We start from the raw sequence: 27,150 nt of genomic DNA, 5'->3' as shown, positions 1-27,150 counted from the left end.
ATTATCACTGTCAAGATACCAAGCTTCTTTAACGAGACATCGTAACTCGTCTCCGATCTGGGTAGTATCTTGCGGCTGATCAGAGCGACGGGAGGGCAACCTGGTATCAATCGATCATAGTTGCCGTTGCCGCTTCATTCCTCTCATCATGGCACCCTCAGGTTTGGTCATCTCCAAACTGGGGATACAAGCAACAGCGTCAGACGATGTAGTGCGGGGTCTAATGTGTCTCAAGGCAAGTATTTCCATCTTTGTTCTTCCTTCCCCTCGAAGGTTCCATACTGATCATCTTGTGCAGATCTCCCTGCCCAAGGACGCAGAGGGACGACCGGGTGCAAGATGGGCTCTATTCAGCTGTAAGTGTCGAGAACATTCCTCCGGTTACAGTCTCACAATATTCTTACTGACGTATACAACTATGGGTTTCAGCTACTCCACCCAAACTCCTCTCGACACCTACAATATATCCTCTCCCTTTACCCCTCCCCGCTACTCGCACACCCCAACTCCGCAAAGCATCGAGACTCCTCACCTTACCTCAACCATCGATGTATCCTCCATCGCCACCATCTACCTTGGGAGGAAGACCTTATATAGATATATCAAGTACGACTGGGAAAGTCTACATCGTCGTTGATCCTGTTTCTTCAAGAAGAGGCAGTATCAACCATAGGTCCTCTTCCTCTGGTTCAGGTAGTTCACAATCAGCCGGAAGGAAAGAATGGTTGATATGTATGGATTTTGAAATCTCCCTGGAAAAGGGAATGGAGGAAGGTATATCAAAGGTACTCACTGTTCCTCCCCCCAGGTATACGTATGGTGTCTAACTCATCTCGTTGATCAGGTATTATTGCCCATTCCGAAATGTCTAGACAACACGATCCGCTTCCAGATCCTCTCACCTGCTACTCCCTCTTCGTCAACCTCCTCGATCAACCAGGAAGTCAACATCCTCACAGATCCCAAGATGTTACCTCTGCCGGTCAATGCTTTCCCATCTCCCATATCGAAACCGAGATCTCGCACACTAAACCGCAGAACCAAAGGTAAGGGGAAGATAAAAGCTACGGTCGGAGAGGAAGGCTGGGAAGATGGGGAGATCTTGGGGCCGGATGATGTCCCGTCTGAAAGTGATGAGGATACTGAGATCAGTGAGGATGAGCAGACTGATAATGAGGATGGTGGCGGAAGTTGGCTGGAGGGTAGATTCCCAAGGTATGTTCCAAAATCGCCTGATAAGAGAGACTCTGTTAAACTGATGATGTGCTATCCGCAGTACCGATATACTACGGCTGGAATGGTCATTCAACTCTCCTCCATCATCCGATATCCCTTCATTGCAGATATCGCCTATATTTAACAAACATGGATCATCGATCTCCATCGCTTATCTGGCTCAAATACCAAACAACGATGATCCCACTCAGCTAGAAATTGATGTTCCCGATGGTTGGGGTTGGTCCGAATTCTCCATACAGGAAGAAGGACTGAGCAATTGGAGATGTGTGGATGGAGGTTGGGGAGGTCAAACGAACGATCCTGATAATACAATAGATCAAACGCAAGAATACGAAGACTCTTTCGCGACCGTCAAAGCTAGACGTAACCGGCTCCCATCCACCTCATCTATCGAATCTTCAGATGGAAATGCCAACTTCTTCCCTCCGACTGTGAGAAGCACTTCATCATCCTCTGCCAGTCTTATGCGACAGACTTTTCCTTCGTTGAACGGTAGTGATAAGATGGAAGATTTCTCGTTCGAGCTATCATCTATCGAACAGCAGAAGCTTCCCACCCCGAAGAGTCTAAAGAAATCACCTCTACAGATGCTCCTCAACTCTACCTCCTCGTCTACTCAGAGTAAATGGGATGAACCGCGATGTGGGAGATCATTCAATCTATACTTTAAAGAAGAAGGTGATCGGACTATCACCGTGCATGGGACGTTGGTACCGGTGGATAAGATGTTATTGGTTTCGGCATCGTTTCCTGTGAAAATACCATTTATCCAGATCGATCATTCGGAATCGACTCAGTGTCAGGTCGAATGTCCATCTGCCCTTTATGGATCCGCTACTCTGCAATCTTCAGATACAGAGCTGGTCGATATATCACTAGGAGGGACATTCAACTGGATTGGATCGGATGGTAAACCCATAGAAAGGACAGATGGGACGATCAAAGGCGATGTCAAAGTCCAAGTACGACGATCTCCTTGGGGAGTCGTAACGGCTCTGATGTCGTTCCCTTTCTCCTCAAAATCAGATGAAGCTGGTTTTCTCGTCAGGCATGCAGATAAGATAAGGTTGATTAGTGCTACAGTAGATGGCGTGGATGCGCCGCGAGCGATGTACGAGGCTGGTGGAGTCAGTCAGATCAGGATAGGCCAGAGGGATAGGAGGTCTACCGGGAGGAATGTAGAGGTGGAATGGGAGATGATCTTGGGACCTAAGGGGGAGATTGGGCTGCCTGAATTCGTTAACTCGGAAGGGGAAATGAGGGTGGAATTGATAGGGCAAGAATGGATACGTGAGTTATCCATGATCATATTCAGCTATATCTTCCACTGTATCATCATCATGAGAAACAGAACTGATCATGTAATATGATAATATGCCATAGCGTATCTCAAATCGGTCTCCTCCAATCTCAAATCCCTTTCTCCTACGTTATACGTCCATCCACTCTCATCCCCTACTACACCCAGATTATCGATCCCTTCTCCCGCCACAACAACCTCAAGAAGAGGGACATTACTTTCATTCTCAACACTCATGAATCTGTTCTTGTTGTGGCTATTATTATCCATGGGACAACAGCTACAGCGAATCAAGAATGAAGTTGAATTTGTAAGAGATGAATATAGGGATTTGAGATTATATGGATATCCATCTGGAGAACATACCGCCCCTGTGGGGATTAGTACGACGACAACGACAGTCGTAACTAGTACTAGTATTAGTACGAGTACGGTGACAAGTCATGTTCCGACATTCTCTAGTTCTTCTTCAGGTCAAGCCACGGAAGATACCACGAAGCAGAAGGGGCTGGTAGTTGTTGAACGAGCTGGTGGATATGGGTTATCGAGGGTTGTATCTAGGAGCTTGAGGGGATGGGAAGGTGTATTGGGACATCCTACGTGAGTGATTGTTTGGCGTGACTCTCTTAGAACCACATGTGAGAACTGTAAAGCTTGATGGGGATCTGCATAATGCATGTTCTGATGTTACGAATGAAGCTGAGTACTGGTTTGCCCAGTGTCAGAACTATCAGTCAGGGAGTTGGGTGGATATGGTCCGGTATTTTGAGGTTGATCTTACCTTGATTGTCGACTATAATCGTGATACTAGAGGAGGAAGGGGTTGACTGTAGGCTACTGTAGATGGATGGGGGATCTTTTAAAAGGCGTTTAGATAGGTTGTAGTGATCGTTTCAGGTCGATGTGGATATTCATGTTTTTCGGCGGTCGACATCGTACCACAAGATAGCATAGCATGTATTGTATGTATTCATCGTTCACTACTGGACGCGGAGCAAACTAGGTCAAAGTGGAGATGATTCTCGTTGGGCGGTTCAACGACGAGACATCATGTATTCCACCGCCCGGAAGGGGTTGGGGTTGAGAGATAGATATGAACGATGACGGTCTAACGAGGTAGTACAAAGGAGACGGCGTGATTGATTCGTGTACCAGCGCTGGGGTTTCACCCAGAGCCGAGCGTCAGATCAAGCAAATGGGTTGCAGGTGTTTGTGGTAGAGTACAGCGTATAACTCACCTCGTCGACCTTGATCATATATCACTCCAGTCCCTGTCTTCAGGTGTATCAATTATATGGAAAAAAGGTCTACAGCGTCGGACAGTCGCATGATGCATGTCATCATCTAGACCATCGTCAAAACAGACCGGGAAGGGAGGAAAAGGATCACGCATCTCACTGCTATCCGTTCTGCTGTACAGATACAGGCATATTCCTCATCCAGCACGACACGACACGGTACTGTATCGTCCCAGAGACAGGTCTGATGCATCGCGAATCAGTCATTGGGGTGTCATAGTAGGCAAGAAACGCTTCAATGTAGAGTAGTTATGGGAGAGCTTACCACTAGAATGTCCATATTTACCATGGTTTCCACTGAAATGCTCACGTTCTCACGAGTATGTCCATGTCTGATGGTGATACCTGATTCAAATCGTTTTGATCCATCCCTACATCTTTGCCTTTCGTGAAGAGAATTGATCTACAGCAGGTCGAAAAGATGGTCAAGAGCAGCGTCACAACGCTGTGCCCATTCACACAACGAGGGCTCAGTGGGATGGGCATGTAATATAGTATTCTTGAGGTGTTTCTGGCAATGTGAGGCATGGCACTCTAGTATTCAAATGTCAAGTTGGGTCGGACATTGTGGTACATCCTCCCTTGAACCTCGACATCCCAGTGATAATCTCGTTATGTGATAGCATCGTATGATGGGAAGGTGTAGATATCTTCTCATCTCGGAGAGACGACTTGATCTCTACCCAGCCTTCCAATTTGTGGATTCCCGGTGCTCCCTTTCCAACGGATGCAAACCAGTACCACTCGACGCACTACGCAATTGGCCCATAGTACATTTATTGGGTATTGTATACTGTATACACTCTAAAGCATCATAGCGCGAATGCAAATGCCACATAACCCATACGTCCCAGAGCTGAACGGCCTCACTTTCAAGCCCAGCGAGGTCGCACCTCATCTTTCTCGTCCGGGGGCCGGCGCAACGGCCCTACGCTAGCGGTGTGTGTGCGGTGTACAGAAGTACCATAGCAGCCTCGCAAACTTTATTCACCCACTAACTTGAATAGCTTTTTGAAAATTACGGCAGGACCTCTCTCTCGGAATGAACCACTCCGAATACGCTATCATCGTGGCGAGAAAATCGGATGGTTTGGTCTTGGCATAATATGTTTGGGGCATTTTTGGGATATCTGTGCTCTGTGCTTGAATATAATGACACGGCTCTCGAGTCAAGTGGATCTTGCTTGGTTGGACTTACCCCGACTCACCCCGAGGTTGGAAATTGACCGAATTCTCCTTTCCTGTAGTCTCGTATTCACTGGTATACGATATGTTATCGTATGGCCGTCAGATTGGGAAGCTAGAATCCCGATAAGTTAATGTATGTTTCTGGTAGTGAGATCGCTTTGATGGGAGGTAGAGTTGCTGCAATCCATATTGCCCGGCACGTCGGAATCTCTGGTACTCGCTCGACTGTCGCCCTGGAGCCCGTTCAGTACACTGTTCCATACACAGCTGAAGATGTCTTACCTGCCATCTCATCTTGTTCATCTTCATGCGCCAAACCGCGCACCTTACTCAAAGTCAACAAGCATCGAGATCCTCCTGCCGCTGACTCGGCAAGCCATGACGATCATGCCATGAAGCAAGACATACCTGTACCGTATCACACAATGACAATGTGATCACCACCACCACCAACTTGGATGGGATGAACCGAATAGCCATAAATATACCGTACAGACGCCACACTGCCGTGAATTGCAAAAGACTGGTAACACCAACAACCAACGAGGCATTTTCCGGCCCGCAAGGTCAGTGCGCTTCGAAGGTGTAGATCCATTCCTTGAGCCTTGCAAGACGTCATGAGAACTTGCTCGGACTGTGCGTCCGATCAGAACGGATCTGGCTTGATCCAGACTTTTTCTTTTTCGTTCTCGGGAGATTAACTCATAACGAGATACACTACCCACCGACCGGTCATGAGACATCAAAGACAAGACGAAACGTCTGTGAATTACTGTAAGAGGTAAATTCAACGTTCACGTCATTGAGGAACCGATCTAATGATGTGAGTCATGATCGAACGGTTATGGGCGGATTATAGATGGGTCGTTGGTCAGTTCCTATTCCCATTCCCAGTTGAATGCGAGTGCAGTCCCATCTCATCACTTGGAACATGGAGAATCTTTTTGGCGTCAACGGCTAGTAAAGTTCCTATTGTATTTAAGGTGTGTCGCCCATCTTCTCATTGATAGATGTAAGACTTGCAGTGTTCATTTCGCATCGAACGAAATGTCCAACAACCCTCTGGGAGGCATTGTCTTTATTCTCGTGATATTCAGGTACATATCACCCATGAAGCAAGTATCCTGATCATCACGAGGTGGTTCGTACATGTACGTCACGCCAACATGCCCAAATATCCAGCACACCTGACACTGTCAAACGTGATCTAAATACAGTAACTTGCAGTAAAAACCATTCCACTCGTATGGGAACAGGGTCTAGCCCTTACGTTTCCCTATGCCACCCTCTGGGGTTTGTTGCCGCACAAACAGATCCATCTATAGAAGGCCCGATATCCCTTAGATCTGTTTAACGCTTCTTCTCTTTGGTCTGAGAAATCATGTGATGTTATGTCATGTTTACGGTAATCGAAAACTGAAATCCGTCCAATGGTCAGATGTAGAGGTCGGAGCATTGTCAAACCGCCCACAACCGTTCAAAAACACTTTCGGAGCACCGAACCAAGCTCGGCATGCAGAAGTCAACTCAACCTCTGGATGCCAGCATGTACTAGCTCTTCTTTCTTCCATTTATCGGCACAGAGGGAGGAACGCTCGGAGCGGACCAGTTAGGTTAGACTACCTTTTGTCGATTTGCCGTTCTGGAATCGCTTTGTATTCCTGACTGAACCGGCGTTTCGGAGTCGATGTGGTCGAAAGCCTTCATGGCGTGCATTTTACGCTCGTTGACAGCTGGAAGATTCACACGAAGGAGATCTGCACTTGTGACTGGCCAGTGATGACGGGACTGTTTGCGCAATGGTTCCAGATCCGCGAAAGCGGCAGTGGGTGTAGAGAGAGATAAAATGATCGGCCATTCGGTATCCACCTCAACTTGGAGGCAATCAATGCTTTGTATTCTATCCTTCGGACCAACCAATCAGAGGTTATACCATTGGAAAGGAATGGATCAGCCTCAGCCTCGCGATCATCAGGAAAAGAGAGAAACAGCGATGACTCGGCTAAAGTTGGTGTGGAAACAGTCCCTACAAATACAGCATTTCTCACCACGTCCCTTCTACTAGTTTATGTGAGATACAGTATTGTGCACATGCAGGTCAGAAGGGAAGAAGTAGCGTACTGAAATTTGCGTCCGAGAAGAAAAGCAAATCTAGACTGAGATCTCTTTTCCGGCGTGCGGCTCCCCTTTCGCCTTCCTCCACTTTTTGACATGGGAGCCATCTCCTGGCTTTACGTTATATCTTGCTCGGCGTGGGCGTGAGCGTGGGCCATGAAATTACGTTGGATCTTCACGCCGTGCGTTAAGGGGTCAAGGGACCGTTGTTTCATTATGGAATCGCCAATCAGCTGAGAAAGAGGGAAGCCCAGGGACAAGTTACAAATTGTGCGAGTATTGTCATAAATCTCCTCGACCGAATAACTGAAAGTGGGTGTTGGGATTGTACGAGAGGATCTTAGGGAAAAACAATATCTAGGCAATGGTAAGTCGTCTTTCTCTCAGGAACAATAGCAGCACCGTCGGTACAGCTGAGAATACCTCGAACAAACATTGATGTTACCGTAACTTTGTACGATGACTCATTCTCTCCCATGGATAAAACGATACATTTGGCATTGTGTACCTTAATTGAGAACATTTGACTCCATGCCATGACATGCCATACTTGCAAGCTATGAGATCAGTCTAGTTTAGTTCCTTTCGATTGTGCCAGACCAGAGGAATGGGTACCGTACCGACTCAACTCACAGATACATGGCGTTATACATCACATACATCTGGGATCGACACTATATATCTTCCAAGCCTGCTTCCTCAGATCCCAACAAGAATAAAGAATAGTTGTCGCACTTGTCTTCATTTATTCCTCTTTGAATTTAGACATATATTACTTATACCTATCAACATCACATTTCTTTGTTACCTCGATATCGCGCTCTTCCCTCCTTCTTTCATTCTCCTCACCCCGATCGTGTGCGACCTTCAACGCTAAAAGCTCCTTGGAATCGTACATTACTCCGCCGCAGCACACACTCGACTCGTCACCACATACGACGATTCCCATTCGCGCACACGTCGCCGTCTGCCATTCGCACACGACCTCGTCCAATACACCATTTCAAGCAAGCTGCAACCTGGTGAGTACCTCCCGCCTGCTGCACTGCTTTCACGTCTGCTCTCTCCCCCTCCTGGGTTCCTCTTTCTCTCTTGCTTCGATACTTGTCATCCATTTGCGAAGCTCCTTCAAACAACCCAGCCCGCTTCGTCGTACAATCCTCTTCTGCTCTTTTCTCTTCTAGACAATTCTGGTTTGTTCGGTCACAGACCATTCACCTCATTTACACCACTCCATACAAAAGCATCCAATTTCACACCCGGTTATTAACGGCACAGATGGCACTTTTACCATTTCCCGCTTTTATCGGTGTTATCTTTTTGGTTTGTGATCGCCCCGCGGAGAGACGGGTGGGCACCTCTTGGCATTCTTTAACTTTCCATCCATCCAAAACGTCTGTGCGCAGGCGATCGAAGGAATATACCGATATGAACCGGAGCATGTCGGTTTCTTTCTTCTTGCTGCTTGTACCATGTAGAGGGGATTTTGTTTTTTTCCAAGTGGGACACGGAAACTATTAGTGCATGTGGGATTCGGCTTTTCCTGCGTACTTCTTGGATAGACCCATACCTCCTCGGGGTGAAGCTACTAGCTATTAGCTGTCAGCTGTTATCTGCCCTTCGGCCCATGGCCTTTCTCCTCGCCTACCGCCTACTTCGCTCGCTTTGATTTGCTTTGCTTTTTTCATTTTAATCGCTTCAATTTATGCCTCGCCGTTCCTTGTGCCTTTTTTTTCTTCTGTTGTCGCTTTTTCCCGTTCTACTCGTCTCCCACCTGATTGATCTAATCTGATCATACCACATCGTCCCTTAATTATCTGTGTGAACGTGTCTCTGTTTTGAACTCCCCCATACCCACAGGTCACTCTCTCCTCTCATCTGATACGGAGAAATGCGCCAATTCTCCCGACCCACTTTGTGCATCCAGACAAACTGACCCTCCCTGCTCCTCCTGCTGTTCCCCTTGATCGACTTGATGTGTTCGTGCTCCATCTTCTCTGTTTTTCCGAGATAGTCAGAACCGAGTTGAGAACCTCTGGAAGTTGGAAAGTTGGAAAAGCCTCTTCCGACCAACTCGGTCATATCCATCACGTCACTTCTTCCCACCATTCCTTTCTTATTTCTTCTCTTTCTTCTTTCTGCTTCTTCTTCTTGGCCATGGCATACCTTCATATCGTACCGTGCATACATCAAACTGACAGAGACACACACTTACCAGATTCACCTCGCTTACTCTAACTTGCACGTACGCAAATCAACAACGCCATCTGCCGCCGGTATTGGTAAGACGCAATCACAAACACAGGTGCGTGGACTCATGTCTTTTGACTTGATCGGAGACAATACATACCACGTAGTTTGTGAATTTAGATGCCCGTCTCCTTCTCTTTTCTTCTTTCTGACAAAGTGTATTTTTGCCCGGTGCCTTTCAGATCAGAGTAAACCATCTGATCAATTATCATCCCCCTTTCCCGTGGTGGGCATGTCCCAGGTACCGTAAAATAGCTTTCTTTCTTTCTTTTCTTATCTTTAGCTCTGACTTTGCTGTTCTTGTTCTTGTTTTTATTCTTTCAGAAAGATATCTCGTAATTAGAACAAACGAGTACAGACTTTAATCATCGCCCTCTTCCCATTACCACAGCTACGTTCAAATCGTATTCTTGGCTGTGCCTCAGCTGGTTCGTATCGCCCCTCCGCCTGTTTGTCGCCCCAGTGGCGTTTATTTTCCGTCTGTTGACGCTTCTTCGGGAGAAGATTTTACTTTCACCTTTGATGCCCTTACTTGGTATGGAGTGTTCCAGACCTATATCTCTAAATATTTTTGAGTTGTGGTTACGGGGATATCCGGGTTGGATCATGTTGCGGTGTAGACAACCGAGCTGATCAATTCCATCGTCATTCAGTGGGTACATTGAAGACATCGTCATTACCTCGCACTGCTATCCTTCACCGGTCTGGGTTCGCGAACAACAAACTTCAGAAGCTATATAATATCGTTTTAGGTCTTGGATTGTCTGCTCTATCGCTATACATCTCTGGACCGTATCGTACATCACTTCACTCGGGAAGACTTCGACTCCACTCTAGATTATCGGACACCGGACATCGGAATTCGATTCGGGCTTGCTAAGCTATCAAAGTTAACCTTGATACAAGGTCGTTCTCATTCACAAGTAACCTACGAAACCCAATTGTTTAATTTGACCTGCTCTCGTCCGGCGGAGTATAGCCTGGTGAGTATCATGAATCGTTCCATGTGGCTAGGATCATGAAAATGCTGATTTTTTTTTACCTTACTTGTTCTCGGCAGATCAGTCATATAACCTGACTCATCAGCCGAAACTTGCTTCACCTTACATTTCCCTCGGTGTGAAACTCTGGATCTTTACCGCATCACAATCATTCCCCGAACTACAACTAGCACAATATTACGATCCGAAGAGATCATTCAAGCACTAAACAGGAACGACCAAACCAAAGACGGTGCTTACAGTAGGTGAGTCATCACTTTTTTCTCTGGCATGCCCTTGGCCCAACCCAAACTTAGCGTTTCCTTTCCCCTTGGCTTAGATCACTCTCTTGCTTGGTAGTCCGCTGTAGTCGACGTCAACACTTGATCTGCGTGTCTGTTGACTTATTCCTGCTATGTGAGTCACCGCTGTCTTCTTGTTTCGTTGGAGCGCATCACCTACCACCTTGTGTTATTGTTGTGATGGTTCATTTTTTGTTATGGTGGGGTGGTGGTTTGTTTTGGATCTAGTTTAGCGTGAATTAAGCTATTCACGTGTTTTTGTGATTAGTTACTAGTCAGGGACAACAATTTAGAGTACAGTAGTAAAGGGACATGAGGGCGAATAAAGGCCCCGACTCGACTCCTCACTCATTCTACCACCATCATCACTGTTGTCATTGTCATTCTCATTCTCATTCTTCTCATTACCGTGTCCGTGTGTATGCGTCTGTGTGCGTGTGTTTCGGATCTCCGATCATGCCGTGTACATCACAGGTCGACTCTAAGGGTTTTACTTCTACTTTCTGGTTGTACTTTTCAACGTTATTCTTATCATTCATTCATTCACATCTCATCTGATCACCTCACACAAACTTAGCTCATAACCATATCTCATATTCCATACCACTCGTCTGAAACATTCCATCGGTACGTTGAATTGAATTGGTTTGGATTGGGTTTAACCAGATATTCTAGATTTACTTTCTTCTTTCCCGCTTTCCCAATGTCTCTGATCTCGATCACTTCACTTCACTTGACCCTCTCCGGACTTTTTCTTTTGCGGCTTTGGTACAAATGACCAAACGTTCGTTGGTTTGGTTTCTTCAAATTATAAAAAGAGGGGTCATCCATCCTACGACATCTTGAATCTTTGTTCTCTTTCTGCTTCTTTGTTTATCTTCTCTTTCAATTCCTTATCGTCGGCTGGTTTTTACTTGACTACGCTACAGTATACATATATACAAGTATATCGAATACGCACGGACCTCCTCTCATAGGTGGTTTTGATATTTGGAGGCGACTTCCGCAGTTGTGAGATTGATCTGTTCTTGTTCTTGTTGCTTGTTGACTTTTGGTTCCTTTGGCGTGTTGCTCTTACAGTGATCTAATCTTTTCTCCCTCTTCTTCTTCTTTCTCCTGCCTTCTTCTTCCAATCTCTATCGATTCATTAAATTTACATTTCCCTCTCTAAATCCGAGTGCTATTTGGCTCTTTGACTTGGAATGATCGAGAGGAATTTGCTTCCCACTCTTTTTCTTTTTGCTGTGTTACAACCTTAATCCCTTCGTGCGACGTCTGGATTACTACAACCTTGTATAGGTCATTCGCTGACGAATCTGACAACCTTTTTTCTTTCTTTTCCATATCTTACTTCTCCCACGTACCATACGAATTCCATTCCTTGCAAATCGACTTCATCATCACCCATCACATTACCACATATATATCTCACCTCATTCCAATCTTTCTTTTACAACTACAACTACCTATACCTCTCATCGATTCGACGCTCGCTTTACGATCCACTCGTCAATATGGTAACTACTTTCACAATGGATCAACAGAACGACGACACCACTATACCTATACCATTCGACATCGACTCCAGCTTGACTGAAAACGGTACCGGTACAGGTTCACCACCAGAGATACTCGCAGATCCAACCGGGACAGGATCCGGGTCGACGACATCAAACAGTCCGACCATCTCTCTTCGCTCAGCACCACCTCGAACCATCGACGGCGGTGTTCTACCAACCACAGCTTCGTTGCCCAACCTGACTTCTCTACAGAACCCCATCACCCCTTTCGCGATGGAGCCCAACTGGGTGAGTAGTCTGTATGGTTCATCAAGCTTGATTCGTGGTAACTGATCGTGTATGGATCAGCCCTCGCAGGGAGGATTTTACAGCTATTATCAACCTGAAGCTCTGCGATCATCATTCGACAGGCAATCCACCTTGACGCAACCATCCATGCACTCTTACGATGAGTCCATCCACCGCAGAGCCGCCACTCTCCCACACAACCCTACGTTCTTACCTCCTCCCGTACCCATCCCTCATCCAGCCCACAACTCGGCAAATGGTGGGAATGTCAACTTGCCCCCCTTGCCTCAAACGATCTATGGCAATTACCCGACTGGCTCATCTTCCGCCAGCGTGAATGGCAATACCAGTGGAAGTCAATCTACACCTGCGAATATGCACAACATGGGATACTCGGTATCGAACCCTTCTTCAGGTGGATTCCACTATCCCCTGACTTCGCCCATTGGACTGACCGACTCCTTCAGTCCCGGACAAGGACCCGGTGGACAGGGTAGGATCCCACCCGTGCACTCGTATAGCGAATCACCCAGAATACCCGTCTATTCATCTTCATCGCCTGGAACTCATTCGCTCAACCATCATCATCTCTCGCCCACCTCACCTACCCATCATTTACTTCACGGGATGAACCCATCATCCGCATCGACTTCTTCATCCTCCTTCCCCAGTATCCAACGAACCCCTGCCAATCTGCCTACTAGAGGAAGCACACACAAGAGGAGAAGTACAAGTGCTAGTCACTCAACGGAAAGCTGGGATGAGATCGATAATAACTTTATGCCTACTTCTACAGAGGCGGAAACTAGGGAGTTGATGGATGATCAACCTTGGGGTATGCCTCAGGCGGAGTACAAGGCTCTGAATCCTAGAGATAAGAAACAGGTGAGAAATAGGATTGGAGCGAGGAGATTCAGGGCCAAACGAAAAGGTGAGTCGGTGGATCCTCTCTTCCTGTGTCATACGTCTTGAACGTCCTATGCTCAGGCAGATCGATGATACTGGCTCAGCGTAGAGGTTAATGCTGATCGTTTATTCATGCGAGCAGATTACGTCCAAAACCTCGAGCATGCCCTCCGAACGAAAGACGACGAGATCTCGGCCCTCAAGATGCGTAGTGATTCCCAACAAAGGGAGATCAACAATCTCAGATCGAAATTGGGTTTACCCACCATCGATTACCCACCTGCTGTCACTCCCAACAATGATACCTCTGGATTGGGCTTGGTGATGAACCAAAGTGGTTCCACACCTAATGGCGATAATGGTAACGGTCCGACGAATCAGACTCAGGTCAATGGGAATACACAGACACAAAGTTCAAGTGGAAATGAGTGGGGTAAGACGAAGATCGAAAATGTACTTCAATAGGCTGTTTCAACATCAACTTGTTCACTGGACGATGATATGAGAAAACACTTTGGACTCTTATCAGGAAACTCAATGTTAGGAAAAGAGAACGATTCATCGAACTGTGTATCTATCTACCTTAGCCTCGCTGTGGGGTTTCACTGGTTATCCCTCCTCTTTTTCAGATGCTTATGGCTTATGATATAATTTAATTTGCTGCCTAAACTGTTCTTGTTGCTTTCAAATGATCGATTTGACCTTGATTGTTTGTATATACTGTATATAACTTGAATCAATCCATTGTATATATGATTGTGTATTTTTGTTCCTTATCATGTATCTATTTGTACATGTGTGTATATATCAATGATTGATAACTGAATGAATGAATATTATTGAATCTATGTAAGGTGATCGACGCAGTATCTGGAGCATCCTGACCCAACCCATCCCATCCAATTGCATGGATTGTGGACCTGTGGATTATCCAATGAAACGTGGCCAAGGTATATATATATATATGCAGCCAAGGTCGACGCGCGTGATCACCGCCACACTGTAGTGCAGTAGTCGTGTCGTCATGATCCACCATACAGTAGTGCAGGACAGTAGCAGGGGTATAACCCGTACTCGTAGTTGAGGATTGAGGACAGTGCACTGGTCACCTTGACACCTCATTCAGTTTCATCTCACTGTCACTCTCATCATCCACATCGCATATACCATATCTCACATCTCATATTGTACACTCATACTCTCCCTCTCTCTCTCTCTCTCTCTCTCTCGTGAACTGTCTTTTATACATACACATACCTGTCAATCAAGACAGATCACTAGATTAGACTACATCATCACTACCATTGCTCCTGCTGTGCGATCATAGACTAGGTGAGTGGAGTACTCTCCTGCTCATCGTATACTGCAGCGTGTGACTGGGTGGATGGTCTGTGCTTCTTTGTTGGAGCTATGCTATATCACTGGATATCACGGAGGAGATGGAATGGTGGATGAGATGTCACGTAGATCGGAATGGTGAACCTCGGTACGAGCACCGCGGACACACCATCCTGCTCTCTCATTCTCCATCTCTATTCAATCTATACGAATCTTCCTTTGACATGACTATTGGCTTATATCATCTTCCCATATCCACTCTGCACTCACCTCGCCATCGCATTGATTCACTATAACAGAGTAACATCGCCAACGCTGACAACTCCACGTATACATCTAGTACCCTGCCCCTCGATCGATCCTTTCATTCATACTCATATCATATCATACTTGACCCCTCCCTAATCTTGCCACGACCCCATCTATCATAATGGCCGACTCGATCGTCGCGCCCACACCTACCACTTCCTCCCTCGCTCCACCCTCCAACAACCCTTCTCGACCCTCTTCTGCCAACTCTCAGAGAAGTAACGGTTCATCGCGTGGAAGGGGCGGTGGTCGATCTTCTACCAATATCTCAAGGAGCAACTCCAACGCTTCGTCGAGATCTGAAAGTAGGAATCCAGACAAGAAGAAACAGAGCGGGCCAACTACCACCATCAGCGGTGGAGTAAGTCTTGGCGTCGGTGCGGGCGGTGCGGAGAACACTCCAACTGGGAACCAACCCAAGAAAGGCGGTGGAAATAAGAAGGGCAAAGAAGGTGAAAAGACAGATGGTCAGAAGAACAAAGGCAAAAAACCAAATTCAAACAACAAGAGACCCAACCCGATCAATACCAACGTCAACTCCAATGATCCTCTCGGTAGACCTTCCTCCCAGAACTCCAATTCCAACGCACAAGCACAAGATACTGCTCCCAAATCTATCCATGCGGCTGTATCTGCACCTAGAACAGCTATGGAAGCTGCTGTCGATGCCGCTACCAAGAAACATAACGCTCAATCTGGTGGTGATGCTTTGGCTTCCTTGCAAAAGATGATCTCCGATCTGAAAACCCTTCCTACCTCTGCTCCTTCCACTGGAAGTTCCAATGGCTCAAGATCGGTCAGTGCGAGTGCATCGAAGGAATCGCCCATCTCTGCGACTACCACCAAATCTACTACAACCGAAGCAGTAGCGATCCCCAACTCTTCTACATCGACCAGCTCAAACTCCTCGAAAAAGTTGAAAGCGGATGCACCTAGCTTCACCCCTTCTTTCCAGCCTGCGAGCTCTCCCGTAAACTCTCAAATGGGTCTGTCCGTATCTCCCATTGCATCCATCCCACCTGCGAGTGTACTCCACCCCAGATCGGTGTCTCAAAGTAGCGCTACCAATACCAATCGAAGAGCGTCGGCTGGTTCAGCTTTCAATACCAACCAACCCACATCACCCGTACAGATGTACAATAACTCTCTTCCCCCACTTTATCAAAACCTTTCTTCTCATCCAGAGGTTGACGAAGATCATTCACCATTATCATTCGCTCAACAGGCTGAAATGCAATACCAACAACAACAGCTGCTCGCCGCGCACCAACATCAGTTCCAGTACATCCAATTGCTCCAGGCTCAAATTGCTGCCAGTCAACAATTAGCTCAACAGCAGCAACAACAACAACAGCAGCAAGTCCAACATCCACACGGCCAGATGGGAAATTTCATTGCGCCCCGATTCCAGGCTTTGGCCCAACAACGTGCCGCTCAACAACAACAACAGCAAACTGCCCTGCAACTCGCCCAGGCGCAACAGCTCTACGAGATCCAGCAAGCTCAATTACTCCAACAGCAAGAGGAAGCTAGAGCGAGAGCTATAGCTGAGACCATGAAAAATCAACCTGTCTTTGTGGAGGATGAGGAACCTGAACTCCAGCAATCCCAATCTCAATTTTCGCTTGGACCTACTGGACGACCCCAACTTGCTCCGTCTTTCACTTTCGGGGCAAAACCCAAACATGTGAAGAGCGAGAGTATCTCTGATAAGAGCTCAGCTAGAGAGTCAATGTCACCTCCTTCGGCTCATCATACCTCGCCTCCTGTTGTTGTCAATAGGTCTGAAGGAATCGGCGGTGCGGCAGCTACTGGATTAGCTGGTCTCGCTGCTAGAGCTCACAAGAGGACGGGAAGTGAGATGTCGGCTGCTATGCAACAACAGGTATGTCAGCTTGGCTGTAAGATTTGAAAGAATGACACTCGCTGATCTTACAAATTCAGCTTGCCATCCAGCAAGAGATCGAAGCCTTACAAGCTAAGCAGAAAGCTCTCATGCAAGAGGAAATGTCAACTCAGGGATCGTCCGCTCTCAGCCAGCTTAACAGTGCCATGCAACAAAAGCAAACACCCTCGCAGACCCTCTCTCGACATCGACGCGTTCAATCCAGCTTACCATCCGCTACTATCCCTACTGAGCTCCCTGACCGATCCGAAGAAGTCGATCAACCTCGCGCTCTCCGAACGATCGGTGAGATGCCTCCTCCACCTGTACCCTCCAATGGCGGTCATTCTCGACGACACAGTGTGAACGTCTTCAACAAGGCTGCCGGCCACGGTGCAGGATTCGGATCCATCAGTGGTGAGATCCCCATCCCTGAAGATGGAGTCGCGAATGGCGAACGAGGTTTCGGTCATCATCGATCGGGCAGTCGATCAGGCTTCGAATCTGGTAATTGGAGAGTATCAGGCGGTGGCTCAGTGGGTAACACCGGTGGAGCTATGCAGGTTGCAGATCTCGCCGCTGCTCAAGCACAACTTCAATCCCTCGCTCAATTCAGAGCAGCAGCCGGAGGAGGTCATAGTAAGATGGCTTCGTTCAGTTTCCCCAATATGCTACCAAACTTACTGGCCGCTACGACCCTGCAAACTCCGATGGGACAATCCCTTTGGCAACAACAACAAGCCTTCCAAATGCAGTTACAACAGACCTCTCAGGGCCCACAACGTAAATCCTTGTTCGCGCCTTACCTCCCGCAAGCGTCATTACCACCTTTACTCCAGGCTGGGAAACTGGTTGTGGGTGTTTTGAGAGTGAACAAGAAGAACCGATCAGACGCATACGTAGCTACCGACGTGCTCGAGGCGGACATCTACATCTGTGGATCCAAAGATCGTAATAGAGCATTGGAGGGGGATATAGTCGCGGTCGAATTGCTCGATGTGGATGAGGTGTGGGGTACGAAGAAGGATAAGGAGGAGAAGAAACGAAAGAAGGAGGAGAACGCCGCTTATGATTTGAAACCTTCCTCGGTCAAGCGGATCGAGAAGAAGAAGGACGACGTGGAAGTTGAGGGTCAGGGTTTGACTTTGTTCGATGATGAGGAGGTTAATGATGAGACGAAACCTACTTATGCGGGGCATGTTGTGGCTGTTGTGAGTGGTGGTTCTACTTTACTTCTCTGACTTTCTGTGATCCTCCTGCTGTCTTTCGGCGATTCCGTCACCGGTTCCACTCTCTTTTTTGCTTCATTATCCCCTTTTCTTGTTCTCTGCTGTCATCTCGATTCTCCTCACCTCTGGGCATGACTTCCTATGCGTTTTGTTCGCTTCTCCTTGGAGGTGCGGAAGCTCTGACATGAGATAACAAGGCTGACGATCTCTTCTCCGTGTTACAGGTCGAACGTATGCCTGGACAACTCTTCTCTGGCCAACTTGGTGTCCTCCGACCTTCCTCTGCAGCTACCAAAGAGAAACAGGAACTCGAAAGAAGAGAACGTGATGGTGATAAGGGTGGTAGAAGAGATGAACCTGAACAACGACCTAAGATTGTCTGGTTCAAACCTACCGATAAGAGGGTACCTCTCATTGCTATCCCTACTGAACAAGCGCCGGCGGACTTTATCGATAATCCTGATACCTATGGGGATAAGTTGTTTGTTGCTACGATTAAGAGATGGCCAATGTGAGTAAAGGTCTTTAATCGTAACTTTTGACCTTCTTCCATCTTGCCCTCCTTCCGTCTTAACCTCCGGCTTCTGTCTCACCAACCACTTTTCCTTACGTGTCATCACCGACATTATCATCGGCCCTCACAATCTTGAAAACGGACAATGCTGACCATGAGATGGTATAGCACATCTCTCCATCCATTTGGTACGCTCGTCGAAGAACTCGGTCCAATTGGCGATGTCGAAGTTGAGACTAGCGCTTTGTTGAAGGACTGCAATTTTCCAACTGAGGAATTTACGGATCTCACCATGAAATGTCTTCCACCCGTACCTTGGAGGTAGGTTAGCTTATTTGCAATACATGTACCCCAAGCTGAGATTTACTTGTGAATCGTGTAGTATACCCGATCGAGAGTACGAAGTACGAACTGATCTCCGAGATCAACGAACCTTCACGATCGACCCTCCCACTGCTAAAGATCTAGATGATGCTTTGTCGATTAAGAAGAACGACGACGGCACATACACTGTTGGAGTCCACATTGCCGACGTGTCATATTTCGGTGAGTCAGCTAGATCTAGCCTAGAGCACCTCAGCTGATATTCCCCGTCATCATTCAGTCAAAGCAAACACCGCTATCGATCGAGAAGCGAGAAAGAGAGCTACGAGTGTCTACCTTGTGCAAAGGGCCGTACCCATGCTTCCACCTCAATTGTCGGAAGAGCTGTGCAGTCTAGTACCGGATGTGGAGAGATTGACGTTCTCGGCTTTGTTCACTTTCGATCAGGATGGTATCGTCAAGGATAGGAAATTCGCAAGGAGTATTATCAAGTAAGCTGGATATTTTGCGTCAAAATCCAGACGTGTCAGCTGATCAATTAGTGCGGACGTAGATCAAACGCCAAACTATCATACAACGATGCTCAAGAAGTTATCAATGGAAACTCAATCGATGCATTTAAAGTGCCTGGTGGAGAAGTCAAGGAGATCGAGGAAGATATCAAAATCTTACACGTGAGCTTTCTACCCATCCTTCATGCCGAATAACTCACAAGCTCATGTCCGTTCATTGGTGCAGGACCTCGCTTCCAAGATCAGAAAGAGACGACTTGACGAGGGCGCCATACTAAGTAACAAGCTCAAGGTATCTTTCTCCTTGGACGAAGGCGGAAAACCCATAGATGTGGACGGGGTCAAAAAGAGTGAAGCGAACTCTTTGGTTGAAGAGGTGAGTTAGGCGTTGTATTCTCTTGAAAAATCCTGGCCGTCTGCTAACTCTCTGATGTTTGCAGTTCATGCTACTCGCGAATATCTCGGTCGCTCATGTCATTGCCAATGGTCTACCTGAGCAAGCTCTCTTGAGAAGGCACGAGGCTCCTATTGAGAGAAGACTGGTAAGCTTTGCATTCCCCTACCGCTCACCTCTTCTGGTCGTGAATTCTAATCTGATGTGTATCACAGGACGGCTTCGTCAAACGAGCTCAGAGACTTGGCTTCGAAATGGATGCTACTTCTGCCGGTACCCTGCAGAGATCTTTCGAAGGTGTCAAGGACAAAGATACTGCGCTATGTTTGGAGTTGCTCAAGAAGAAGGCTATGCAGAGGTCAGTGGTTGGGAAAAGCTGTTCAGGCAAGGGTGGGACTGATAGCTGATCATTCCCCACGCTGAGAACAGAGCTCGATACTTCTGTACTGGTATGCTCGATATCGCCAAGTACTCTCACTGGGCACTGAACTCTCCATTATACACCCATTTCACCGTGAGCTAGTTTTGACACGAGGTCATGGGCTCTTAAAGCTGACGTTCATGTGTATAGTCGCCAATTCGACGATACGCAGATGTACTGGTGCATAGGATGCTCGATGCATGCTTGACAAGTCGTAAGTGACTGCTGTGGGCCTTGTGCAACTCCGCTAAGCTGATGTATCTTTTACAATCAGCCAACCCGAACGACGTGAAATTCCTGATGGACCGAGATCAGGTTGCTAAATGTGCTCAACAATGCAATATGAAGAAACAATCTGCCAAACTTGCCGAGGAACAATCCATCCACCTATATCTCTGTTTACTCATACACGATCTTACGGAAAAATATGGACCTGTTATTAGACAAGCTAAGGTTACTGGTGTTTTGGACGCTGCGTTTGATGTAGTAATTGTGAGTGGTGATGGCTTCCCACATCTGATCAAGGGATAGCCTAGTCATATGGAGCTGCTCACTGACACATACATACTCGCGCAGCCCGAATTCGGTATCGAGAAGCGAGTCCACGTCGACAAGATGCCAGTTGAGAACGTAGTATACGACGAGCACAAAGACATCCTCTCACTCTACTGGACCACGCAAGACGTCCTGAGCTTCCTGGTAGAAACTTCACCGGACGACTCAAATATCCTCAAGATCAAATCGATCTCTGAGAAATTGCGAACATCAATAGGAACATCAATCTCACAATCGCAAGAAGAGAAATCATTATTCGATACTCCCCATCCATCCCCTTCTGCCTCTAATGAAATTTCAAGATCGAAACAATACTTGAAATCTTCCAGTGGCAGTACGGGTGGTAAGATCGATAAAGAGTTGTTCGAGGGATTACGAAGTGATGCCTCCGGGAGACACAGGATCCAGGATATAAGGGAATTGTCGAATTTGCCGGTAATTATTACGAGCGATATTTCAAAATCTCCTCCTGTACTTGTGGTTTACGCTTGTGAGTTTGGATTCTCTTTTCAGATTGCCATGGTTGTGGCTGCCCGAGTAGAGTACTGACGATTCAATGTGCTAGGTAATCCATATGCTGCGTGAAGTGTGAAGAGCATGGAGTATGAGTGGAAGGAATTTCATAAACGGTAGAAGTGTCGTGCAGTATACGACAAACATGTCTTATGAGAGGATGTTTGTGCTTTCAAGTAAATGTAATATACGTGTTTCAGTTTAGTTTAGTATTCATGAAAATGCAATGTTAGAATCGTGCATCTGGTGCTGCAACACGTGTGTCCTTACGATGCCTCAGCTGTGTATTGTCTTCCTCATTAAATCAACGTTTGATGGGCAGTGAAAGTCGGAATGCTATATCTAGGATTACAGGGCATTTACCATGATGATAAGACGGTAAGAAGGTAAGATGGTACAACCTACAACCTACAACACAAAAAAACTCACACGATGCGATACTCTTCCCCCTGTACCAGTGTCATTCAACAATTATGATCCCCAACCATATCCCAAGAAACATCGTATCCGCCATAAAGCGACCGCAAGCGGTATACCCGATATACCTCTTCTGTCCTCGGTGGAAGGATGACTATACAGAGCTATTATATCTGATAGATCAGATTTCTGCTTTGGTCCTGAACCAGCACCCAAGCCCAGACGCAGGATTGACCGTCGTTTGGATCGTCTTTCTATCGATAGGATCTTCTTTATCTGCGAATCTAGTTCTGTGTGAAGAGAGGGAGGGAAGAGGGTGGAGAGGGTGTATAGTGGGATCGATTTGCCTTGGATAGGGATGAGCGGGATAGCAACTTTGGTTGTATCGTCTTGATCCGTGCTTTTGGATGCGGGAGGGGAAAGATTGGAGATGTCTAGTAGAGCTATGATGTCGCCTTGAAATCTATCTACGCTTGATGAGGGATGGGGATGTACGGATACTCCATCAGGGAGTATTGTATTGGATAAACCGGGGATGGAAGATACTTGGGCATTGGTCAATCTCCTCATGATAGGCTTGTATCCCATATCACCCGATGAGGCAGACCTATCTTCGGAAGTGGTACTCTCTCGCCGAGGCCGGGGTGATAGACTGTTCAATGTATTTGACAGATTCTGCAACTCAATCTTAATTCTTTCCAGTAGTTGATGGTGGATTATAAATTGGATGTTCTCGGGTATGGTGATAGATGGGTAATGTCGAAGAAAGCCTATATGTGGGCCTATAGCATCGGTTCGACCAGTATCAGTATTCCGATATACTTTCTCCTTGTCATTTTCGTTGTGGAATCATATAGAGACGACTTACCTTTCTTACTCATTAATCCAGCTATGATACCCTCATTACACGTCACCCACGCACCTTTACCTTTCTTCGTCCGTCCTCTGGAAGTCACCCGATCAGGTAAGAGCTTGAGCGATGGGGATGATGCCTCGTCTGTTGCAGTGGGAGGGAAGTAGGTGGGACGAAGGTTGATCATGAATGCTGGTTCTCATGGAGATACTCGGTCAGTACTGAATTATCCATGAGTGTCTATACAGATGCATGTAGGAGGGTATGCTCACCTGAGGGTAGCTTTTGACGGGTCACTATACATTGTCTCATTGGCGAGTTGAGCATCACCTCTAAAGAGGTAGATAGGAGGACATGATCAGCTATATCCATGTTGCTATAGCTTGATGCTCAGAACAAGACCTACGATACGGATCATCATCTACCACTTTCCGCTCATCCCTATCCTGATCCATCAAGCTTCTCCGATGATCTCTCAGAGACCGTCGTTCAGTGGTGGACGAGGATGTGTCGTATATAGGCGAAGTGAAGATGATTGATTTCGTCATATTCTGCCGAGAAGATGATGAGGTTGGAGATGAAGCAGAATCAGTAGTAGAAGCGGAAGTGGATATTGCGGAGAACAATCTGCACGCTGGGCATGCTGCCCTCTTGGAGACTATGCTCCTGCTCAGCATGATAGGTTTGGGCAGATGAGATGACAGGCATATGGGATGAGAAGAGGTTTGTTGATTGTTCGAAGATCCCTCGCCCAGATCCGAAACTTCAGAGAGAACGAAAGCAAGAATAATATTAATGACCTCCACTTGTCATGTCCACCGTGTTTCGGGCATTGGCCTATAATATCATCCTTCTGTCGAGGTGGACAAGTCATCTCATAAGAAGCGGTTGTACGAGGAATGAAGGGTAGAAGAGAAGGTGAAGGCATTCATACATTGTACATGTATATTTCTATTGGATTCTACGACCACTCCAAATGTCTATTATAAGAAATTGAAGTACTGCTCTACTAATTATAACGGTAAAAGTCCATTGATACCCAAAAATATTATACTATGATATATTACAAATTAAAGTGATTCAAACGAATGTGAATGTCATTGTCCATCCTGCTGAAATCCCAAGATCTATCATTCTATCCATCTTCTACTTCCTCTCACAAGCCGTTCCATCTCCGTTCAATTTCCATCCCTTCATACACGAATAAACCTGGCATTTACCCAGATTACACCCCATCCACCTCGCACCAGGTATAGCCGAGCAATCCTGGCCGGTACCCATCGACGAACATCCACCGCATGACTGAAGGTCTTCGAGCGGGTTGATACATTCGTACTCCCCTTCCTGCCTTCCCTCAACAGGACAGGCAGCCATCCTAGCAGGACAGAGCTGACCATTCCTATTCTCCTCCATTCCATAGGGCACGTTCTCCTTGAGGGTCAACTGAACAGGAATACCGGCCTTCTTGGCTTTAGGTTTAGGTTTCGAGGTCGGTTCAATACATTTACCGTCCTGGACTTTAGCTCCTACACCAGCGGTACAGCATACCCCCGAGCTGTTGATCTCCTCTTTACCATTAGGGCAACACACAGTGTTGTGTGCGGTCTGACCCCTCGAGCAGCATATAGGTTGGTTCGATCCCTTGCATTTCTGATAGGTGAATCCGTTATTCTCGTCGCATACAGGCTGACATTTGCCCGTTCTTCCATCTAACTTCTCGTTGGACTTGCACTTCGGTTGACATTTCGATCCATCATCTTCGTATCCCGCTTGACACGCGCACTGGCCGTTGATCTCCGATAGATAGGTTTTACAGCATTTGGTAGATTTGTATTCCTCCCCCTGGGGACAAGTGTAGATAGGTGTACATTGCCCTCGATTGGAGGAACAGCCGGTCGTACCGCAACATCTTCCGTTGGAGTATGTCTGCCCTCTGGGACAGCAGGAGCCATTTGTTGACCAGTGATTATCCGAGCAAGCTGAAGTGGAGCACGATCCATCGGATTTCTTGTATAGCGCTCCGCAGGTGTAGCCACCTCGACCGTCGCATGTTGGCTGGGCGTTGGAGGGATAGTAAGAGGTTTTACCGTATTTGGAGATCTACGGATTGCATGACAGGGTGTATCAGCGTTGGCTCAAAATCGGAAACGAAGGTAGTCAATGAATGAGGTTCATACGAGATAGACTGGGTGATTCGGAGAAGGCCCAACTCACATAAGCGTCCATCGCCCATTGTATCTCACTATGAATCCCATTATCTCTACAATACTCGTCCAAATCGTCTTTACACAGACATCCGAAATCGTATTTGTAATGACCGAAGGTTCCCGCTACTCGGGCACAAGTCTGGTATGAGCCCTTGGAAGAGGATCCACCACCATTATGTCGAGAGGATAGAGTAGAGTTGGAAGGCTCGGAATCTTGGGAAAGGAGGGATGCGGTGGCTCCTAAGATGGGAAGAGCGAGGAGGAAGGAGGGGAAGAACATCTTGTTCTGTTGAGAGGTGGAGGGAATCAGAGGATATATGAGAGAGTCGCTATATCTAGAATGGAGAGGACCTGTCGAGGTGAGTAAAAACGAATATGAGATATTGAAGAGAAGAGAGGAGAATGAGGGAGTGAGTTGGGTGTCCAATATATATCTGACAACTCACTTTTCTCTATCCAGCAGACTTCCGATCATGATATCCGACCGTTTCCTCCTCATCACAAGATACTCACCCTTCCTCCTTCTGCCCTTGGAAGGCTACTCACTCGTCAGTCACCCCATGATCATGACCTTGTCTCAGAGACAGGTACCCTGTCCCGTTCCGCTTCAATTTTAGACTAGGACAGCTTGACTTTGGGCCGATCCGAGCGGCTGGACTTGGAGGGAGACACGAATGCTGAAGTACTGCTCCGGTGCTGCTGCAGCCAGAGTAGGAGGAGACGCATTGAAGGGAGAAATAGTACGCTAACGGGATCAACTACATCATGTGAGTCCCTAGGTGAACGAAAGAGTCGAGAATTAGCGGGAAGGTAGGGGATCAAAGCTGAGATTGCAGGAGAGCGACCGCTCACCTCTCGATGCTAGAGGAGATAGGAAGTTCGCCTGGCCTAGGATCAGTCAAGTCAATGGGGGTATGCTGTACCCTCACGGCATTCCTTCGTCTACATCTGCATTTGTATTTCAAACCCTAAGCGGGCCATACCATTCACATGACTGTCTTCAAACTCGAGAGAGTTGAACAATAAGATATAATTAGAACCAGGCAGGAAAGCGGAACGGGTTCCTCCATTTCCATACGGGACCGAATGAGCTTTCCATACTCCTGCATACCTTCGACATTGCTCGCATCAAAGGAGATCTCTCGGGTCGGGTTCCTACACTAGTAGCTAAATTATAGGTCAAAGGAACAGCCGTACGGCTGTAGAACAATGTACGGATGTAGGCACTTCACTTGAATCCGAACAACTTTTCATCACCTGCTCTGCTCATTTACAAATCTGCTGATTGCTGTTCTCCTGAATCCATGTTCAGAACAGAGCTCAGCTGTCGTAATGCACTCGTGGTCATGCTAGATGAATTGACATAGTCCCGGGGATTCATTTTAGAGGGTCTGATGGAAGCTGATTGTTCGACCTGAGGATGACCGAAATTGAGTGCTCGCACAGTACAATACAATACGTACTCTCCGTCGATCTTCTGACATTCCGAACATATGTACTTCCGGCTTTAGTTTATCGTCGTACCCCTTTCCCAGATCCCGAGGGTCGTATATTATACTAAAGTACTGATCAATGATCCTCGAGTACTGCACGAGTGACCCTCGGAAGTAATGTCGAACGAGGCGAAATCCCTGAATTGATAAGGAATATTTACGAGAACGTAAGAGCGGGACGATCCCGTTCCTTCCCTTCCCAATCCCTTGGTCCGAATATCCCAATAAAAGGTACAGTACGCGGTGCGGTATGCGGTATTTGATATTTAGCGTAGTTGATGCTTATTCAAACGAGGTAGATCCCATCCGAGACATGGACACAGCCATACTATGAAGCATTCGTCAGCAGGTGTCTAATGATTATAGTGCGGCGTATGAATGGCTTGGTTTAGCTTATCCGCAATTTACAGTGTGGCTTTGACATTTAACTTGATTATGGGGTGTTCACATGTCGCTTGTTGGGGTTTCAGTTTCATTCGCTTGGCTCGAGTTGGTTTGACGAAAGTTGGTGTCACTCATAAATCAATGTTGAATATCCTGAGATCGTAAAGCGGAGTCTCATGTCATGTACGATCGTTGTAATCATCATCATAATCGATCAAATGTTGCAAGATCGCTCTTTTTATGTGACCGATTAATACGAGCACGAAGATGCCAAATGTACTGTTTGTATATCCATTATACATCCATTCAAACTGGAATCCTTTTATACATACCAAACCAGACAAGAAAAACTCCAGCTAAATGTCCATAACCCGATTGGTCCCAATCTAGAGAAAACGCCTTATTGTCCAAAGTAT

The 27,150-nt window shown here is 46.8% G+C and overlaps 5 protein-coding genes across 5 annotated transcripts; 3 read left to right on the top strand and 2 right to left on the bottom strand.

The window, feature by feature from the left end:
• Nucleotides 1–148: 148 nt before the first annotated feature.
• Nucleotides 149–3,143, top strand: I302_107343 (uncharacterized protein; the record flags this gene model as incomplete). Its single annotated transcript, XM_065870444.1, has 6 exons — nt 149–235; nt 299–356; nt 430–785; nt 845–1,215; nt 1,277–2,529; nt 2,623–3,143. 6 exons carry the CDS (start codon nt 149–151, stop codon nt 3,141–3,143), a joined length of 2,646 nt encoding a protein of 881 aa, XP_065726516.1.
• A 9,061-nt stretch (nt 3,144–12,204) lies between these two features.
• I302_107342 (uncharacterized protein) lies at nt 12,205–13,851 on the top strand (the record flags this gene model as incomplete). Its single annotated transcript, XM_019193529.1, has 3 exons — nt 12,205–12,480; nt 12,541–13,411; nt 13,529–13,851. The coding sequence occupies 3 exons, from the start codon at nt 12,205–12,207 to the stop codon at nt 13,849–13,851; spliced, it is 1,470 nt and encodes a 489-aa protein (XP_019045006.1).
• Nucleotides 13,852–15,154: 1,303 nt separating this feature from the next.
• I302_107341 (uncharacterized protein) lies at nt 15,155–21,452 on the top strand (the record flags this gene model as incomplete). Its single annotated transcript, XM_065870443.1, has 15 exons — nt 15,155–16,918; nt 16,978–18,129; nt 18,372–18,658; nt 18,830–18,982; nt 19,044–19,207; nt 19,266–19,476; nt 19,539–19,659; nt 19,724–19,873; nt 19,938–20,039; nt 20,107–20,249; nt 20,321–20,405; nt 20,463–20,526; nt 20,587–20,804; nt 20,889–21,357; nt 21,433–21,452. 15 exons carry the CDS (start codon nt 15,155–15,157, stop codon nt 21,450–21,452), a joined length of 5,103 nt encoding a protein of 1,700 aa, XP_065726515.1.
• Nucleotides 21,453–21,851: 399 nt separating this feature from the next.
• Nucleotides 21,852–23,327, bottom strand: I302_107340 (uncharacterized protein; the record flags this gene model as incomplete). The annotated part of the gene is made up of 4 exons (XM_019193531.2): nt 21,852–22,579; nt 22,666–22,842; nt 22,923–22,982; nt 23,057–23,327. The coding sequence occupies 4 exons, from the start codon at nt 23,325–23,327 to the stop codon at nt 21,852–21,854; spliced, it is 1,236 nt and encodes a 411-aa protein (XP_019045008.2).
• A 469-nt stretch (nt 23,328–23,796) lies between these two features.
• Nucleotides 23,797–25,137, bottom strand: I302_107339 (uncharacterized protein; the record flags this gene model as incomplete). Its single annotated transcript, XM_019193532.1, has 2 exons — nt 23,797–24,750; nt 24,865–25,137. The coding sequence occupies 2 exons, from the start codon at nt 25,135–25,137 to the stop codon at nt 23,797–23,799; spliced, it is 1,227 nt and encodes a 408-aa protein (XP_019045009.1).
• Nucleotides 25,138–27,150: the final 2,013 nt, after the last annotated feature.

Source organism: Kwoniella bestiolae, chromosome 6 (assembly GCF_000512585.2).
Source record: "Kwoniella bestiolae CBS 10118 chromosome 6, complete sequence".
Taxonomy (NCBI): Eukaryota; Fungi; Basidiomycota; class Tremellomycetes; order Tremellales; family Cryptococcaceae; genus Kwoniella; species Kwoniella bestiolae.
Note: the sequence above shows the minus strand (reverse complement) of the source record. Positions and strands in the feature narration are given on the sequence as shown.